Source organism: Diabrotica virgifera, chromosome 1 (genome assembly GCF_917563875.1).
Source record: "Diabrotica virgifera virgifera chromosome 1, PGI_DIABVI_V3a".
In the NCBI taxonomy this organism is placed as follows: Eukaryota; Metazoa; Arthropoda; class Insecta; order Coleoptera; family Chrysomelidae; genus Diabrotica; species Diabrotica virgifera.
This window is the reverse complement of record NC_065443.1, coordinates 304015712-304036405: the sequence shown is the minus strand read 5'-3', so window position 1 is coordinate 304036405 and position 20694 is coordinate 304015712. Positions and strand designations below refer to the sequence as shown.

Below are 20694 nucleotides of genomic sequence, written 5' to 3'. Positions count from 1 at the left end.
ACTCCTCCGTTACTGTACCAGGTAGAATGACAAATGAGGTGTCGAATGAAAGCTTATAATCCAAGGATGGTACTAAAGATGAGCAATTTGACCAAGGCTGTCTGTCCGTCGGTCCGTCCGACCGCGAATATAACTCTTCCGTCACTATACCAGGTTGAATGACAAATGAGGTGTCGAATGAAAGCTTATAATCCAAGGATGGTACTAAAGGTGAGAAATTTGACCAAGGACTTCCGGTTTTACAAATGGGACCGGAAATACTGTTTTAAAGTCACCGGAATAGTAAAAGTGATATATTATCCGACGAGCCTTCGCAAGGCGAGAACATATATATATACTTCCGGTTTCATGAGTGTCTTTCCGTCTGTCCTCCTACATACAACTCCTCCGTATTAATACAGATATAATGACAAATAATGAGGTTTCGAATAAAAGATTATAACACAAGGATGGTATTAAAGATGAGTAATTTAACATCGGACTTCAGTTTTAGAGTTGCAACCGCAAGTATCTGTTTTAAAGTGACTCAAAGTATGATATTAATGTAAATGAATATGATCCAAAATTAGTAAAATCGTATATGAATCGACGCAAAGTTACACGAAGAGTTAAAATATCGACTTCCAGTTCTACTTTCGATTACTTTGGATGAAAACCTAGGACTTACGAAGTCCAATTACTTGTTAACACGATGCTCTTGTGAACATGAACGGAAAGAAATAACACGAGTAGCGTTCATCAGCAAATCATCAACGGCTGATAGCAAAACTCTACGAAACTATATATACGTTATAGTCTAAGATCCGAATATAGGTCGACCTGCACCCATCTGCTTTCCGGATGAGACATTTTTTTATTAAATTTCATACATAGACAAAAACGACTTGCATGGCTTGCCTATCAAATTCGTGTCATAGCTATCCTTAAGGTGGGGTGAGCTTAGAGTTTGAAATAAATATTTCAAGCATATTTTTTTGAATTTTTTTTGAACTTATAATAGAATTCTTAAAATCCCATGGACTGATCGGGTCACAAATGAGGAGGTCCTTACAGAAGAATGGGGAAAAACCGAGAAGTATTAACCACCATCAAATCTCAAAAGTTGGAATACTTTGGACACATTATGCGAAATGAATCCAGATATGCCCTCCTACAAGTCATTCTGCAAGGAAAAATATTTGGAAAGCGAGGTCCAGGAAGAAGAAGAACATCCTGGTTAAAGAACCTCAGAACCTGGTTCAACTCAACATATGTGAAGCTTTCCTGCATTGCTGCAGATAAAATAAAGATTGCCATGCCATGGTGATCGCCAACATTCGTCACGGACAGGCACAGCAAGAAGAAGAGGATAGAATTATTTTATTTTTAAATTAAATAAGCATATTCACTATAATCGTTGATTGATATATTGGACGGCCTCTAATATCTCAATCAACGCTATAATTCAATGAATTAAAAAAAAAATAAGGAAAAATATTAAAAAATAAGCCAACGCTCAGTGAATCATGTGAAACGAAAAGATCAAAAATATTTTATTAGCTTTATGAGTATTATGAGTTTATCGAGCATAACTCTGTCGAGTTTTTTCAGTTATAACGATTTTTGACTTTTTGGTATTACTCAGAAGTCAAAACAACCAAATTTTTGCTCACGAATGGGTGAAAATCAACATATTTATTATAATAAAAAATAAGCATAAACAAAAAAAAATTGTATGTGCAATTTGTTAGCACGTTAAAAATTCGGTTAAAATTCACATTCTTATTCCAGTCAAAACACAATAATTAACAAGTCGCTGATGTGGCATTTCGATCATCGACCGAGAAACACATTAAATTTTTATTACTGGTGTTGATAACGTGAACGGTATCAAATATCGCATCGTGGGCAGCTGTATTGATTTTAAATAATAAAAAATGTGGCAGAGTCTCGAAGAGTTATGTTATAACGCCATTGATGATGATGAGCAAATACTTGAAATTACAAAAATGAATAGGTTTTTTTGTATTACAATCAAGATTATCGTTTTCAGGACAAGCAATTATCATCACAAATAGGATGTTTTGAACAGGGTTATTCAAAGCAGAGTGCTGCATGCACGATTTTTGAAAGAACTCACAATTGGAATTCGATATTTGGTAATCGAAATTACAATTCATGCTTAAATTTAATTGCTAATCACTATTTTCGTACCAAAAACCGGTTTAATGGCGATTGCTATAATAGCCCTATCTATACCTATAACCCATCTGCACACTAATGGAACGCAGATTCAGATAGAGCGCGTTAAACAGTCTTGCTACCTGGGAACTATTATAAATAATGAGCAGTAGAGCAAAAAAGTTGAAAATGGTGGAGGTATTTAGCATGAACGGTTCTCCTTTAAAATCAATATGACGGCTAACCCTTCAGCGGAATTCAGTCGCAATTTTAAATTTACACCACTATTGACCTCCCCTAAAGGTTAGAATTATAAAATTTGGGGCAGCTCGGAAACAAGATTCAATTCAATAAGTATGCTCCCCCACCCCTTTTTAATATATTCCCGCTAACTCGGAAAATATCAACCGCACGAAAAAAATTGTCAAAAAGAAATAATTGTAGGAAATCATATTTGAAACAATTTTAAATATTCGTAAAAAAAATGAAAGAGATCAAAATTCAAAATTATGTAAAAGTTAATTCTATCTACTAAGTTCTATTTTTGTATTATAGGTACCTACATTTTTGTCGTAAAACTCATAATTAACGAGACAATTCAATAGTTATGCTCTAACTCTAACCTCTAACTGTCACTATTTCCCCCCATAACTTGGAAAATATCGACATCATAAAATAGTTATTTTCCTAACTAGTGCGGAAAGTGATAATTTCACGCATGAGACTGTCGTTGACCCGAACGACGCGATAGCGGAGTTCGGGCAGGCATTCGAGTGCGAGGAACACACTTTCCGCACGAGTTAGGAATAATATTTATTCTAGGGCCGTACGTTTGGAAAAAGCCACAAAAAAATAGAGTTATATCAATTTTTATTTAGAAGTGAAAATACACAAATCAATAATTTGACAAGGTTGTCAAAAACAAACTTTCAATATTAGTTTATTGCATGTATTATAATATATTATAATGCAATATTACAAGGTATTTTACTTTCCCGCAAGTCGTGCGTGAAAGTGCAACTTTCGGAAACGAAATGCGTGCGTGAATCTTTAGTACCATGGTTGGATTATAACCGTTCACTGTACACTCGTCACCTCATCTGTCATTCTGCCTGGCATAATGACGGAGTAGTTACATTCGCGGTCGGACGGACCGATGGACAGACAGCCTTGGTCTAATTTCTCATCTTTAGTACCATCCTTGGATTATAAGTTTTCATTTGACACCTCATTTGTCATTCTACCTGGTACAGTGACGGAGGAGTTATATTCGCGGTCAGGCACACCGACGGATCAAATTTCTCATCTTTAGTACCATCGTTGGATTATAACCATTCATTCGACACGTCATTAGTCATTCTACCTGGCATATTGACGGAGTAGTTACATTCGCGGTCGGACGGACCGATGGACAGACAGCCTTGGTCAAATTTCTCAACCTTAGTACCATCCTTGGTTATAAGCTTTCATTCGACACCTTATTTGTCATTCGACCTGGTACAGTGACGGAAGACTTATATTCGCGGTCAGGCAGACCAACGGACCAAATTGCTCATCTTTAGTACCATCGTTGGAATATAACCGTTCATTCGACACCCCATTTGTCAATCTACCTGGCATAATGACGGAGTAGTTACATTCGCGGTCGGACGGACCGATGGACAGACAGCCTTGGTCTAATTTATCATCTTTAGTACCATCTTTGGATTATAAGCTTTCATTCGACACCTCATTTGTCATTCTACCTGGTACAGTGACGGGGGAGTTATATCCGCGGTCAAGCAGACCGACGGACCAAATTGCTCATCTTTAGTACCATTGTTGAATTATAATCGTTAATTCGACACCCCATTTGTCACTAATCCTGGCATAATGACGGAGTCGTTACATTCGCGGTCGGACGTACAGATGAACAGATAGCCTTGGTCAAATTTCTCATCTTTAGTACCATCCTTGGTTATAAGCTTTCACTGGAGACCTTATTGGTCATTCTACCTGGTACAGTGACGGAGGAGTTATATTTGCGGTCAGGCAGACAGACGGACCAAATTCGTTGGAATATAACCGTTCATTCAACATCCCTTTTGTCAATCTACCTGGCATAATGACGGAGTAGTTACATTCGCGGTCGGACGGACCGATGGACAGACAGCCTTGGTCTAATTTCTCATCTTTAGTACCATCTTTGGATTATAAGCTTTCATTCGACACCTCATTTGTCATTCTACCTGGTACAGTGACGGGGGAGTTATATTCGCGGTCAAGCAGACAGACGGACCAAATTGCTCATCTTTAGTACCATCGTTGGGTTATAACCGTTCATTCGACACCCCATTTGTCAATCTACCTGGCATATTGACGGAGTAGTTACATTCGCGGTCGGACGGACCGATGGACAGACAGCCTTGGTCAAATTTCTCAACCTTAGTACCATCCTTGGTTATAAGCTTTCATTCGACACCTTATTTGTCATTCTACCTGGTACAGTGACGGAAGACTTATATTCGCGGTCAGGCAGACCGACGGACCAAATTGCTCATCTTTAGTACCATCGTTGGAATATAACCGTTCATTCGACACCCCATTTGTCAATCTACCTGGCATAATGACGGAGTAGTTACATTCGCGGTCGGACGGACCGATGGACAGACAGCCTTGATCTAATTTCTCATCTTTAGTACCATCCTTGGATTATAAGCTTTCATTCGACACCTCATTTGTCATTCTACCTGGTACAGTGATGGAGGAGTTATATTCGTGGTCAAGCAGACCGACGGACCAAATTGCTCATCTGTAGTACCATTGTTGGATTATAACCGTTCATTCGACCCCTCATGTGTCATTCTACCTGGCATAATTACGGAGTAGTTATATGCGCGGTCGGATGTACCGACGGACAGACAGCCTAAATTTCTCATCTTTAGTACCATCCTTGGATTATAAGCATTCATTTGACAACTTTATTGGGCAAAAATATTTCTTGGGGATTTTTTGCGGGGATATTTTGTCAAAAAAAAATTGTGGGTATTATCTGTCCGGGATTTTTTGTGGGGATTATTTGTCCGGGGATTTTTTGTCCTTGGATTTTTGTCCGGGGATAATTTGTGGGGATTTTTTGTCCGGGATTATTTGTCCGGACCCCTAATAAACTCATATTTGTCAAGTACCGAAATTTCCTAAGGAAAGTTTCAAACGGGCCATTACGCTCCTGAATTTTTGATGTTTATTTAATTTTTTTCGTAGCGCCATCTTATACATAATTGCTACATTAACAGAGCTTAGATTCTTACAGATTCCTATACTTTTTGTGTATTATATGTACAAGATTTAAGTTTCACATGCCAATTTCTATTAATTCCAGAAATTTAATTTAAAAGTACACCACGCAAAAAGTAGTTTATTAATTCACATTTTTTTAACGTTACATCCTTCCGTTACATATAGGCTAGTGCTAAACGGACTTTTATCATGAAATTCATTTAAATACTTGAGTAATTTAGATATAAACGCTCTTATATTTATTGAGAAAAAAGCAAAACTTTCACATTTTTTTATAAACAATACACAACAGGTAGGGTAGCAAAAATATGGCTGTAATTAGCGAGATATATTGTTAGTAGGTTAAGCATTTTTCGGTATACATATATGCTCTAGATTATGAGTGGTGTACTTTATAAAGGTGATGGGATCGCCTATACTTGTAACATTACCAATGGCCGGCCTTAAAAACGAATCATTCTAAGTCGGTCAAACTTCTCGAACCTATTAATAGTACATAAATAAATAAGACAAAATAAGGTCAATGACTAGTTTTAATTAGGGTGGTGATTACGGGGTTGCATCTGACCACTTTTGCGCTGAAAAAAATAGGGACCGACATTCTTTTCATTATAAGTCACTAAATTTTTGAGCTAGAGATTTCTTTTTTATTTCTAGGGTTAGATATTTTTGAGTTCTTTCAATTAGTTTTAAAAAGTTATTCTCGAAAAATGCATATTTTTCCCGTCTTTTGACTTTGAAACTACAATATTTAGCATTTGACAAAGGAGAGCTAACATATAATAAAGTATATCTTGATTACTGTTGGTCTTAAAGAAAACTAAAAAACACGATTTTGTTTATTTTTTCAAATAGTACATTTTTGTTAAGTAAGGTTGTTTTGATAAAACGAAAACTTTTGGAGTTATTAGCAGAAAACTGATTAAAAACATTGATTTTTCGATATAATATTAACACTTTCGATAGCGAATAAATCGAAAACTATTAATTTTATCAAAAAAATGTATAGAAGATTTTTGCTTAGAATGAACGTTTTTACCAACTTTTGTGGTCAAAATATAATAAAAAATTTCCACCCCCAATAGGGGGTGGCAACCACCACCATGGTAAAAGCGCCTTTCGGCATCATATAGATTTTGATCCTTGGACTATCCAATAGTTATTCTCAAATTTTCATGCAAATCGATCCATTCTGTAAAAATTGCGAGGTTTTGTCCTATTTCAAGCTTCATTACTTGGACTAAAAATAAAACATGTGCCATTTCCACAAAAGTTAAAATTTACAGTAATCCCTATAAGGCTTTCTTTATTTTAGCGTAAGTAATGATCTAAAAAACTTTGACTGGTTTAGAATGCATATTTATGAAAAAAAAAGTATGATTTAAAAAATCAGGATATTTTATATTTTCGTAATTTTCATTTTATTTTGATAATAACTCCAAAAATACTTTATAGACAGACAAAATGATATAGAACCAAATTTTAGTTTTTTCTTTAGCAAATATTTTACTGTTTTTAGTATTCCTGTAACATAAAGAATTACCGAGATAGAAACGTTGATTAAAGCACCTGAAATTACCTTTCAAACGGTTATTAGACAAACCTCATATCGTAAAAATTAACGGAGTTATTCTAAAAAAAGCAATAAATTTTTTTGAAAAATTTTTCCAGCATACATTTCTAAACATTTTTGGAGAATATTAATGGTATCAACTTCTTCGGCAGCTCATTTGATATTATATTTCTGAGTGCTTTGGCAAATATTTATTAAGTATATGTTATAAATGCATCGTTTTCCCGTTACTTAAGCTTAAATAATTAGATTTGAGTACGTTCCGAAAAAAAATACATTCAATTATCTATAACTTTAAGTTAATAATAAAAGATTTTTCTTACAAGAAATTTATTTTTTCATTTTATTAGCTTCAATTTTGGTAATCGTAACTTTTTTGTAAAAACTTATAGTTTTTGAGTTATTTATGGAAATTCGCTTTGAAACATGCATTTTTTCCACGAAAAATTAAAATTTTTGATCTTTAATAACTCAAAAAGTATTCATTTATTTTAAAAAATTGATATAAAAGATTTTTATAATTAAGTATATTCAAATGGGAAATAAGCCACAATTTTACCTAAAAATGATTTTATTAACGTTTCGACGCCCAAGTCGGGTGTCGTTGTCAAAATACAAAATAATATTTCCCATTTGAATATACTTGATTATAAAAATGCCACAAGAAAATAGCTCCAGAACAACATAAAAGATTTTGCTTAGAAGTTGTCCCTCTATCGGTTTATGGGTTATTTTTTATAAAATAATTTTCACCCCTAGAAGGGGTAGCATCCACCCCCAGGATCAAAGCGCAAGTTAGCACCATGTCACCTTTATTCCTTGAGATATCCTCTAACCACTCACCAATTTTCATGAAAATGGATGAGGGTTCAACGAAATCGGAAGTAATAGCTCATATCCACCTTCAGTGACTGCACTAAAACAATAGTGTCTTAACCTATTGATGTTGTTGTATGGATTTATAGCTCCAAGTATTGCTATAAGAGTTTTATGTTTTGTGTTCGATGTACACATTGTTAGATTTCATACTATGGATGATGACATTTATGCCTGGTTGTGGTTGCATCAACAGATCTTAGGCTTAAGACGTGCCTTAAGCTCTGCTTACGAAACATACGCGTTACACTATTGAGTCTTAGATCAATTTTCAGCTTTCCAAAATGGATTGCCACGTGGATTGTATCTTAAACTTATCAATTAAGACGTGCTAAGATAGAAAAGCCCTATCTATAAGCTGAGCTGGGCTAAGCTGGCTCTTAAGACTTGTTGGTACAACCAGGCATTAGATGGCATACTTTTGTTGTATTACACATGTTTTATTGAATGTTAATTTTATTATTATTTTATTTTAATATAATGTTTTTTGTTACAGGTAAGCGATGTTGTCCTGTTGTATTGGTAAGACATTTTCTTCATTAATATTTTTCACTAATAATTAAAAAATCAACTTTACTCAAAATATGTTACTTCTAATTTAAAAAACATTTTTAACTAAATCTAATACTGTCTCAAATTCAGCACTTTGACACGGAGGCACTTACAATTGTACAGAAATTGAAGGAACTTCAGTCGAATGCATTGGTGCAAAGAGTAAGCATCCATTTGAAATGCATGGTGCACGAAATCATTGGTTTTGCGATATATCCAGATAAAATCGTCAAATATTTGTTTATTTTTAGAATACATTTAATATTTTTTAATAAACGTGAATATTACAAGTGACGTAAAAAATAAGATACTAAGTGCACAATCTTATGAAATTATACACAATGTTTTAAAATTTACGCGCAAGGAAGCGGGAGAAAATATTAGTGTGAAAGGGTTAACAAGTAAAAAACCGAAAAACCTCTGAAACCCGATAGATCTGACAACGTTGCGTAACCATAGTTTTCGATCGTTCTGACCTTGGACGTTTCAGGTACTTCTGTCGACTATACGACATTATAATATAGACCGGGCAGTATCGTCGCCCCCGCTAGCGAAATTATTCCGATTCGATTTTTTGCACAAACTTACTCAAAAAGAGGTCCTTATAACATCGCACCTTGAAAACCATATGGCAATAACTGCAATTTTTTCATGAAATGACCTTTGAATGCAGTCTCATAGAAAAAAAAAATCTATTTTTTAATGCTATATAGCAGCATCTTCAAAAAAATTTAAGTTCGGCACCAGAAAGATACATCCCTATGTCTTTTTTCAAAAATCGATCCTTATTTTTATACCATCAGGCATTATCTGCAATTGATGCTCTACGGTTCTAAAATTGGAACAAAAACTCAGATCTACATGGCAATATGTGCAAAATGTGACCCACGCTCGTAAAATAAAAGCAAGATGTAATAAGGAAAAATCCTTTGCATGCAACAAAACATAGAGTGGTGCATAGAGATTTCATTGCAAAACTGGAAATAAGCGACAAGAATATAACAAATTAATATACAATGTCGTACTGCAGATGGGTTTATCCCAAAAGAAAAGCGAGGAACTCATAAGAATGGAAAAAGAACCAACGAAGTCGTGAAACAAAACATAATGATTTACATCGAGTCCATTCCTAGAGTGGAATCTCACTACCTAAGGAAACAAACTACCAGGTAATTCGTCAGCGATGACAAAACTCTTGCTGATATTCATCGCGATTATATAAAATTTTGCAAAGAAAAAGGTTCGGTGTTCGGAAATTACGTTACGATGATGACCATTTCACACGGAATTTAATATAGACTTCTTTAAGCCCAAAAATACCTTTGCTTGCTGTGAGAAAGTTACAAAAATTAATTAGATAAATCGACATTAGAAACAGCCTATAATACTCACCGTCAGGAAGTGGAACTCAATAGGAAAGAGAAATAAATTACTTAAAATCTGCAAAATCCAACTCTTGCATCACTGCTTGTTTTGATTTACAATCATTACTACCGACGCCTTCAGGCGAAGTCTCTTTATTTTATTACAAAAGGAGATTATCAACATTATTTAATTTCACAATTTTTTACCTGACCACAAATGCAGGACACTTCTGTCTTTGGTTCGAGCGAATTGCTAATCGTGATTCAAATGAAATAGCGTCGTTCCTGTTACAATTTCTGAGGAACCATGCCAGGGAAAAAGAAATAACATTATACTCAGATAACTACTGTGGGCAAAATAAGAACAAGTATATTGTCTATCTTTATCAGTATGCAGTCCAGAAATTGAACATACCTAAAATTATCCACAAATTTTTGATAACGGGTCACTCCCAAAATACGGTAGATAACGTGCATTCTTTGATTGAGAAACAAAAAAAAGGCTTTAAAAGATGACCAATTTACGTGGCTGGGCAATGGTTCACAGTAGTTCAAACAGCGGAAAAACCAGGTGAATCTTATATAAAATTAATGAAAGGTATACTACATCGGATATATTGGACTTTAAAAAACGATGTAAGGAAATGGGGAACAATTATAACATTGACGAAGAAGGAAATTAGGTCGTCTGGAATGACATAAGATGAGCTAGGTGGAGAAGACATTTAAAAATAAGTTTCAGGTTAAGGCAAGCTTCAACGATAGAGTTCAGAACCATTAATACAAGGCAAAGACAACGAGGGATGTGGCTAATATGGAACAAAGTAAAGCATATTAGCATCCACCAGGAATATGCAATCTCAAAAAACAAGATGTAGACTCTCACTATGTAAGGCTAATGTTATTCAAGAGCACTATCATAGGTGTTATGCAGATTTACACATGACCAATGCAACAATAGAAACTGAACAGACAGATTATAATCATAAATATCAAAGTCTTGCATCAATCTTAAATAAAAAAACTGTTATTTAATATGCATTTTTACTGCGTCATTTGCGAAAATTGATATATTTTTTAAAACCATATAGCCGTATGTGTTAAAATACCTATTTCCCGGAGGAAATTTTATGTACTTCTTAATTCATATAAAAATATGTAAAATTAAAGACAATTGTATCAAATATCAGGTTTGTAGCTTAATTTTTGGAATTACAGGAAATAAAATTAACTTTACAAAAACTTAAAATGCTCATAACTCGATATTATGATTTTTGCAGTTACTGCCCTATGGTTTTCAAGGTGCGACATATCCACAGGGTGCCGGGCGGTGCCGTGGTCGAAAAATTGTTTAAACAATTTTTTTTTTAACAAATTCACAAAAATAATTTTTTTCATTTCGAACAAAAATTTTTTTAGATAAATTGGCTTATTCTGAGCAAAAAAGGTCTCTTGTCATTTTTTTCTAAAATTTATTGTTGTCGAGTTATATGCGATTAAAAATTTGAAAAATGCGAAAATGGCCATTTTCAAGGCTTAATAACTCGATTAAACATTATTATTATGAAATTCAAAAAGTCACCAAATCAAGTTTCAAATCCCTTCTTCAAGGTCCTGAAGAGATTTTTGTCATTATTTTATTAGAAAGCTGTTATTTTTAATTATTAACAATTAGTGCTATAGTCCAGGATGTATCGTCGCCCCCGTTAGTGAAATTATTCAGATTCCATTTTTTTGCAGAAACTTACTCAAAACGAGGTCCTTATAACATATCCATAGGGTGCCGGGCGGTGACGTGGTCGAAAAATTGTTTAAACCATTATTTTTTTAAACAAATTCACAAAAATAATTTTTTTACTTAGACCAAATTTTTTTTAGATAATTTGGGACATTCTGAGCAAAAAATGTCTCTTGTGATTTTTTTCTAAAATTGATTGTTATCAAATTATACGCGAGTTATAATTTGAAAAATGCGAAAATGGCCATATAACTCGACAACAATCAATTTTAGAGAAAAATCACAAGAGACCTTTTTTGCTCAGAATAACCCAAATAATCTAAAAAAAATCGTTCGCAATAAAAAAAATATTTTTGTGAATTTGTTTAAAAAAAATTATTTAAACAATTTTTCGACCACGGCACCGCCCGGCACCCTGTGGATATGTTATAAGGACCTCGTTTTGAGTAAATTTCTGCAAAAAAATGGAATCGGAATAATTTCACTAACGGGGGCGACGGATACATCCTGGACTATAGCGCTAATTGTTAATAATTAAAAATAACAGCTTTGTAATAAAATAATGACAAAGATCTCTTCAGGACCTTGAAGAAGGGGTTTTAAACTTGATTTGGTCACTTTTTGAATTTCATAATAATAATGTTTACTCGAGTTGTTAAGCCTTGAAAATGGCCATTTTCGCATTTTTTAAATTTTTAATCGCATATAACTCGACAACAATCAATTTTAGAAAAAAATTACAGGAGACCTTTTTTGCCCAGAATAAGCCAATTTGTCTAAAAAATTTTGCTCGAAATGAAAAAATTATTTTTGTGAATTTGTTTAAAAAAATTGTTTAAACAATTTTTCGACCACGGTACCGCCCGGCACCCTGTGGATATATTACAAGGACGTCTTTTTGAGTAAGTTTGTGCAAAAAAATCGAATCGGAATAATTTCGCTAGCGGGGGCGACGATACGGGCCGGTCTAATAAGATAATGTAGGGCATATAAGAACATAAAGTTGATCAAATAAATTGATATCAAACTTACATAAGTAAATAAAATACAACAATTTTCACAAACTACCATTAAATAATCCATAATTTATAAATCTTAAATTGAAAGTCCAAACAATAAGTCAAAAGGTAATTATATAAACTATCTTTACCGCTTCAACCTGACCCTCCGGAGTGAGTGCCTTACCTTTCCTTGAATAATAAGCCTTTCCATTTTTTCTGTTTCTGCTCTCATAATAATTGTCCAAAGTGTTTTAATTTTTTTAGATGGACCTTGCTGGAGAGGCCTTTGCTAACTTTGAGCTCATTTAAAATTGAGTTGTGTGTCCTTTCGTCGATCTACGACTTTTGCTAGATCATAATCTACGATATATTTCTTCCTGTAGTAACCCTGTGTTTTTGATCAATGATCCCAGATATAAGTATGAGCTCACAACCTCAAACTGGCTTAGTCAATTGCAGTTATCTGTGGATGATTGTTATAAATATAGTCTAGTCACTATCATAACCTTTGTCTTTAATATGTTTCAGTGTAGATGTAGATTGTAGTTCAATGACCTTTTCTTGACAATTTGCAAGAAGTGCTGTGACATCTGCAAAACGTAGATTGTTTATTTTTCGGTCACTTACTGAGATGCCCTTTTCCAAACATTTAAGAGCTGTGTTAATTGTATGCTCCCCACATTAAAGGTATAATATAAGCTATAATAATGGCGCATTCTCAATGAAATGGGGAACACATAAAACAATGTCAATGTAATATTAACCTGGAAGTACCGTATAAAATAAATAAACATGTCATTTCAAAAATAAAAAGTTAATGTAATATTAACCGGGAGGTACCGTATAAAATAAATAAACATGTCATTTCAAAAACAAAAATGTTTGAAATAAAATAATCCACAAATATATGTGTTCTGCTTATACATATTAAATATACAACATTTCTTACCTAATATTAGTTTAGCCTTGTGAGCAATGTATCTTGTACTTCTATATTAATCGAACTATTCAGATTTAAAACACACATAGTAATACACGTAACTAAAAAATGTACCTACTCCTACATTAACTAAACTATTCAGATATAATTATTTAATATCTAAAAGTCACAATAATAACAATACACATTTATCATTTATCTAAAGTACGTAAGTACCAAACGTAGCCATCTCTAGCACTAATCTAGGTCGAATGATAATTCTACGGTAAAGTTGATTGCATTACGCGCAAATTTTCTGTTTATGATGTAAGGAGAGAAACGCAAATTGAAAAAGTAGGGAATATTATTGTAGTTTTAGTTTCTATTTATTTGGCGCATATATGTTCAAGGTCCTTCATAAAAGGTTTTTCTGATAAACGAATACAATAACATCATATTTATATACAAAAATAATTATTTGAATGTCTTATCTGATCGTTTGTTTTACATTATATTCTATGTATATGCAACAAAGCGGATGACATAGTATTGTGTAGTACAGATATCAAGGAACTAGAACATTAATGTTAAAACAATTAAATAAGCAGCCAAATAAAGATCTCAAAACTTTAAAAAACCAAAATAGTAAGTAATCTACAAAGTTGTCTTATTATTGACAAAATATAATTGAGAAAATAAAAATCGGTGAAGAAAACGAAATAGCCAAAAAAAGACGCATAATATTAAAAAACCTTAAACATCGAAGAAAAAAACTTCGGTTGTAATTGGTATAAGTATTTAATTAAAAATCCAAATTGATTACAATAGTTGTTCAGAACGAAAGTTCCAAACTAACATTTTTTTCAATAATGCAGAGGAGTAGAACAGAGGTAGACAGATGAATTTCTTTACGACATCAAGGTTGTATTATATTTTTTTCTATCTTTACTTCTGCTGTTCCGAATCACTTTTGCAGTGGATAGTATTAATCTTGGTTTTATTAATTGTTTTTGAAGTTATACTTCTTTAGGCGCGTTGGGAGTAAATTTATATGTGCGCGAATTCATCGAAAGTCTTGGTCCCGTGCGCAGCTGAAACGTTAAACATGCTCAGATTGGGTAATTACAATGACCTGTCAATAATTGTTTAATATGTCGGTTATGGGTAAACAAATGTTGTGTATATAAGTTTTTATTATTGTGAGGGCAGAGAAAAAAGTAAGATTATAATTGTAGTGACTTTTTAAATAGTTTTTAAAGGCAACAGTAAGTACGTAATTGTAAATGTTTCAGTATCGTAATAAAAAATTACATAGGTACCTACCTATTCGGAAAATGTAAAATAAACCTACCTAGTATGTAATGCTTTGATTTACATAATTTGATTACCAACAAAATTTCTACCAATATTCATCTAATATTGTGTTCTTACTCTATGTTTTGTAGTATTTTAATATTTCAATTCCACAAAAATCAAAATAATTTGGTTAAATTATTCAGAATTGTCAAAAGTTTAAAACGTTCAGTTGGTCTATCGGGCATAGGTAATTGAGTCCCATATACCTGAATTAAGAAGGATCAAAATATTTAGATGGTCAAATTGAGTCCCGGGCATCGTAATCCTTCTAATTACCTTTTAATAGCTTTCTAATTTGTAAGTACTTTCTAATTTGTACTTAAGCATATTTAGAAATATTGTTATTACCTGGAATAACAATAGAGGAATGAAATGATTTTATTGGTTATGCATTTATGGTAATCAAATATAAAAAAGCAATATCCTACAAAATATTTAGTATGGTGCGATCTATCTGTATACGATACGGTGTTAAGTTGATTGCCAAAATGAGTTCAGTGAAAATTGCTCTTAGTGAAAAAGGAAAACAATTGATTGTGTTAAATGGCTTCAAATATCGTTTTCACAAATCTTTAAAGAATAACGACAAGCGTTGGATGTGTTGTGCGCAGACGAGAGAAAAATGTAAAGCATTTTTAAAAACCCAAGCTGACAATGTAGTGACGGAAATTCGGGATGAACACAACCATAGCGAATTAAACGAAGATGCACTTAACCGTTAAATGTTAAGTAACTCCTTAAAACGAAAGGCTGTAGAAGACATCGGTGAAAGACCTATGAAAATTTTGCAAAAGGAATTACGAAATGGAGATATTAGTACCTTGACTACCAAAGACGTGGCAATGGTTCGAAGAAATATGTATAACGCCCGACGATCTCTTCTGCCTAAATTACCAAAAAGTATGGAGGAAACTCATGATATATTAAAAACATTTCCAGTGAAAACCAACAAAAACGAGGATTTTCTAATGGTGAACGACATAGAAAACCAAATTATTATGTTTTCCTGTAGCAGCAATTTAGAATTTTTAGCAGATTTGGACACCATTTATATAGATGGAACTTTTGAATATTACCCAAAGTTTTTTAAGCAAATGTTCTCCATCGATGGTCTAAAAGAAGATCATTATATACCTTTGGTTTTCTTCTTATTGCCAAATACACAAAAACATACATATACACTGGCACTTAAATACCTAACAGAACAAGTTGACAAATGCAATAAAAAGAGAACGCTTTGAGAGAGAAATGCTTTGAGAACGGTATTTGCAGATTTTTAAGAAGCAATTCAGCAAAGTGTCACTGAAGTTTGGACTAATGTTTCATTGAAGGGCTGCCGATTCCATTTAGGACAATCCTGGTAAGTAGTCATATTTGAATTCTTTTTTGAATGATGATGATGTGTATGTGTGCTTTTTGTTTTTTGGTTTTTTTTTGTACTGATTTCCCATATGCCACGCTGTTGTAATTTTCCTGGTCCTGATAAGTAGTCATATTTGACATATTTGAATCTTTTTTTTTTGATGATGATGATGATGATGTGTATGTAAACTTTTTGTTTTTTGGTGTTTTTTACTGATTTCCAATATGCCACGTTGTTGTAATTTTCTTGGTCCTGATAAGTAGTCATATTTAACATACGAGTATTTGAATTGTATTTTTGATGATGATGATGTGTATATATGCTTTTTGTTAGTCATATTTAACATACGAGTATTTGAATTGTATTTTTGATGATGATGATGTGTATATATGCTTTTTGTTTTCCGGTGTTTTTTACTTATTTTCCATATGTCATACTGTTGTAATTCTAATGATGTTTTTCTCTTTTATCAGGTGGCGCAAAATTCAGGCACTAGGTTTAACATCCTTATACAAAGACAAAGAGAGTGATGTAGGAAAATATTTAACATACTGCTTTGGAATGCCATTTCTCAACCCAGAAGATGTAGGAGATTGTTTTGTTGAAGCTTTATCATCAATACAGCCACAAAATCATAGACTAGTAGAATTTGCGGACTATCTGGTCGATAATTATGTCTCAGAATCGGCTAAGTTTCCGCCAGAAATATGGGCGGAGATGTCAAGAAGTTTACAACGGACGACGAACGCATGTGAGAGTTTTTATTCCAGGTTTAACTCGCCATTTTATTTTGCTCATCCTCATATTTTTCAATTTTTAACAGTTTTAATAGACTTTCAAAGTGAAACGTATGTTAAAATTAGAAGTGTACAAAAAATAGTAAAAAAAAATTATTCTGCACAAACCCTTACATCAAAAAAATTTGTAGATGAACAAATTTTAAAATTAAATAAAAGATTAATATCAAAATTTGATTACCTCAAAACTGTAGGTGAAAAATTTAGAATAGTTAAATAAATGAATTAGCATGTAATTCTAGCTTATATTGCTTTTTTAAATATTGTAGGTATACATTTTTGTAACAAATTATATGCTCTAAAATAAATTATTGTTTTCTAATTCCTAGAAATCATTACGTACACCGACTAAGCCCCAGGTAGACACGGGACTCAATTTACCCATCTTCGGGACTCAACTCGGCTATTAGAAATACGGATTATAAATTCTGGGACTCAACTAGGTTACTCCGGGTCTATCTTCCAACATGATGCATATGTCTCCGTAGCCAAAATCTAAAGATGCTTGAATATCAAAACTAACCTCGCCAATGTACGCGGGTTCAATCCCCAAAATAAATTTTTATTTGTTTATTACATTTTATGATTGTAAGTATATTATTATATATTTTTTTTTCATAAAATACGTATTTAGTTAAAATTTTTCCAACAATTATTGTTCAGAAATCGTTTTTGTGGCATTTTTCAATGTGTTTGTGTGTGTTTTATTCTTTTATTTTTTTAATTTTTGGTATTGTTTTAATAAAAAATTTTGAAAAGTAGTAAGTATTAAAATTAGTTTAATATTTAAATAAAATATAAATAAACTGTTGAAAGTATATTAATTTCGTTGAAATCATAATAATACAAGTGTAACTTCTTACGTGCGTACAAAGTACACACACATTCTTTTTTTGGAATATTTGGCGTAGCTCAAACATTTGCTCTATTGTAGACCTATCATGATCCACCCAAGGTTTTACATTTATAAAGGAGAGTAAAATAGTTGGCATTCCAAAATTTTCCGCATAATGCTGTCAGAAGGTTACCTTTTCTTCTCTTAGTTAGGATGTTTTTGATACCAGTGTTCCAGTTGAGCGCCATTTTAAATTCGACACCCAGACAGAACACTGATGACTTGAATGTCTTTCTCCGTTTAGTAATATGTGGTGTTGTTATTGGACCTTGTTTAAGAGCATAGGTGCAAAATTTCGGGCTAATGCTTTTTAAACGCATTCATTTTTTTAAGTTATACTTCTTTACGATCGAGAGTGAAATTTTATAATGCCGGGCGCATGCGCACACAGACAGTATGTAGTTCGTTGCTAATCTTTCAAGATATGTATGTATCAGCGCTGTCAGCGCAAATAAGTCATTAAAAGGATATATTAGTGTTTTTAGTAAATGTATTATTTATTATAATTTTTGTGTCTTTGGATTTGTCTTCCTCGGGAATAAGATATTTTATAATAATAGTAAGTATACTTAAAGTATTTTGTATACTTCACTTTTGATCTATTAAATTTGTCAGTATGTATGAGAAATCTTGTAACCTGTCAAAGCAAAGGGAATTAGCTCAGTGGTCGAGCGTGTGACCGGAGATCGAGAGGTCCCGGGTTCAAATCCCGGACGATTCATATTCTTTTTTTTTTAAGTTGTAGGTAAGAAAGTAAGAAATAAAATAGAAATAACCTGTTAAGTATATTTATTTCTTTGAAATTATATAATAGAAGTATAACTTCTTACGTGCGTACAAAGTACACACACATTATTTTTTCGATTCCTGAGAAAACGAAGAAGTATTTTTGAAAAATTTAAACGCAGAATAAAAGAGTACATTACTACCGAGGGCCGAAAGTCCCTGAATACTTCTATAGGTACTGTTTACTTTAATAAGTTACAGGAGTGGGAAAAAAAACGAAAAAATTGAGTGTGATTTTTAGTTTAAAATATTTTCATTCAAAATATACTTTTTTCGACAATCGGTCAGGAATTTAGACATTTTTGACAACATTTCTGAAAAAACGTTCCATATTTCCTTATAATTAGCCGTTGCCTGGAAACGAAAAATAACTATACGGAAATGTTTTTTTTCTAACTGTAAGGAAATATGCAGATTCAAAACAATAGTACATTGTGAACCTATTAGGAAAAGGGAAAAGCTTAACGTTCCCGGACGATGTAAAGATTGCCGTCGAGGCGCAAGCCGAGACAAGGCAATACAGAGGCCGGGAATGTGGCTTTTCCTACAAAGTATACATACTATTTTTCCGAAAATCGAACATTTAAATTATATTAAAATGAACATGTTAAAATTTTCAAATAGACATAAATATTATTATTTTGACTCAAATATTCGTGATGCCACCAAATACAGGTTTTGTAACTATAGAAACAAAAATATTGAATTGTCAAATTTGACGCATTTACTTATTTTTGGCAGTATTCTGAATCTGCTTTAAGGAAATAACTATTCTGTACAGTAGTGGGAGCACGCAAAATAGAATTCTACTTTGCTGACGTCACAAAACGAATTTCACAATGCGAAAATTGACAGTTGCTAGGCAACCTGACGTCACGAAAGAATAGAATAGACTATTTTGCGTGCTCCCACTATAGTTATTTTTCGTTTCCAGGCAACGGCTAAGTATAAAGCAATATCGAACGTTTCTTTCGAAAATGTTGTCAAAAATGTCTAAATTCCTGACCGATTTTCGGAAAATTTATTATACTGCCAAAAATAAGCAAATGCGTCAAATGTGACAATTCAATATGTATTTTTGTTTCTATAGTTACAAAACCTGTATTTGGTGGCATCACAAATATTTGAGTCATAATAATAATATGTCTATTTGAAAATGTTAGAACATGTTTATTTTAATATAATTGAAAACTGAAATACATACTCTGAAATCGTAAAAATAGTGTGTATACCTACCTTGTAGAAAAAGCCACATTCCCGGACTCTGTATTGCCTTGTCTGGGCTTGTGTCTCGACGGCAATCTTTACATTGTCCGAAAATGTTAAGCTTTTCCTACTAGGTACACAATGTACTACATATTTTTTTATTCTTTATTCTAAGGGACATTCGGCCCTCGGTAATAATGTAATTTTTCATTCTGCATTTAAATTTTTGAAAAATATTTTATTAGTTTTGTCCGGATTCGAAAAAATTAATGCATTTAAAAAGCATTGCCCGAATTTTTGTGCCTACACTCTTAATAGAGAAAGTTCCCTACCATTACAAAAGGTTGGTCCTGCGGGGAGTAGGGTGGTGTAATCACCATGTAGAATGAGATTGGATCTCCTGTTAAGAAGACGGGGGTCGCTGTTTTCAATTGAATAAAGTAAAAGTCCTAGTACTGAGCCATATTTTTTTATTTAGCTCCATTTAATTTACAATCTGTTATCACTCATAACAATAAGTAAATTTTATAACAGTTATTAGCAGAAAAAATGAAAAAAAATGACATGTAGGAATTCTCTCCAGTGAGAGGCTTCCTTTAACATATAATTAACAAACAAAGTTAATAATGTAGTGGTAAATGTTAATTAATTTTATTTCAATATGTTCATTAAGTCTGTAGGCTTAAAACGCTTTAGTCGACGCACTTCATCGTTGACATTAAACAGTTCTCGCACTAAGTCATTGAGTGAGCACTAGTTTTGTTTTTATGTTTTTCACTGTAGGTACTTTGTGACTTCAGTTTTTATCGATTGAACTTGGAGGGCGTTT

The 20694-nt window shown here is 32.9% G+C and overlaps 2 protein-coding genes across 2 annotated transcripts in view; one reads left to right on the top strand and one right to left on the bottom strand.

Annotated features, from left to right (window-relative positions):
• LOC126885748 (probable cytochrome P450 6a13) overlaps nt 1–13806 on the bottom strand; it is a 35914-nt gene extending 22108 nt beyond the window's left edge. Inside the window, exon 1 of the mRNA XM_050652539.1 lies at nt 13493–13806. The gene's annotated coding sequence lies outside the window, so the exon portion shown is untranslated. The remainder of the gene's footprint in view (nt 1–13492) is intronic.
• Nucleotides 13807–16102: 2296 nt separating this feature from the next.
• Nucleotides 16103–17198, top strand: LOC126878558 (uncharacterized). The gene is made up of 2 exons (XM_050641343.1): nt 16103–16178; nt 16655–17198. The coding sequence occupies exon 2, from the start codon at nt 16743–16745 to the stop codon at nt 17196–17198; it is 456 nt and encodes a 151-aa protein (XP_050497300.1). The 5' UTR covers nt 16103–16178; nt 16655–16742.
• The last annotated feature ends 3496 nt before the right edge of the window (nt 17199–20694 follow it).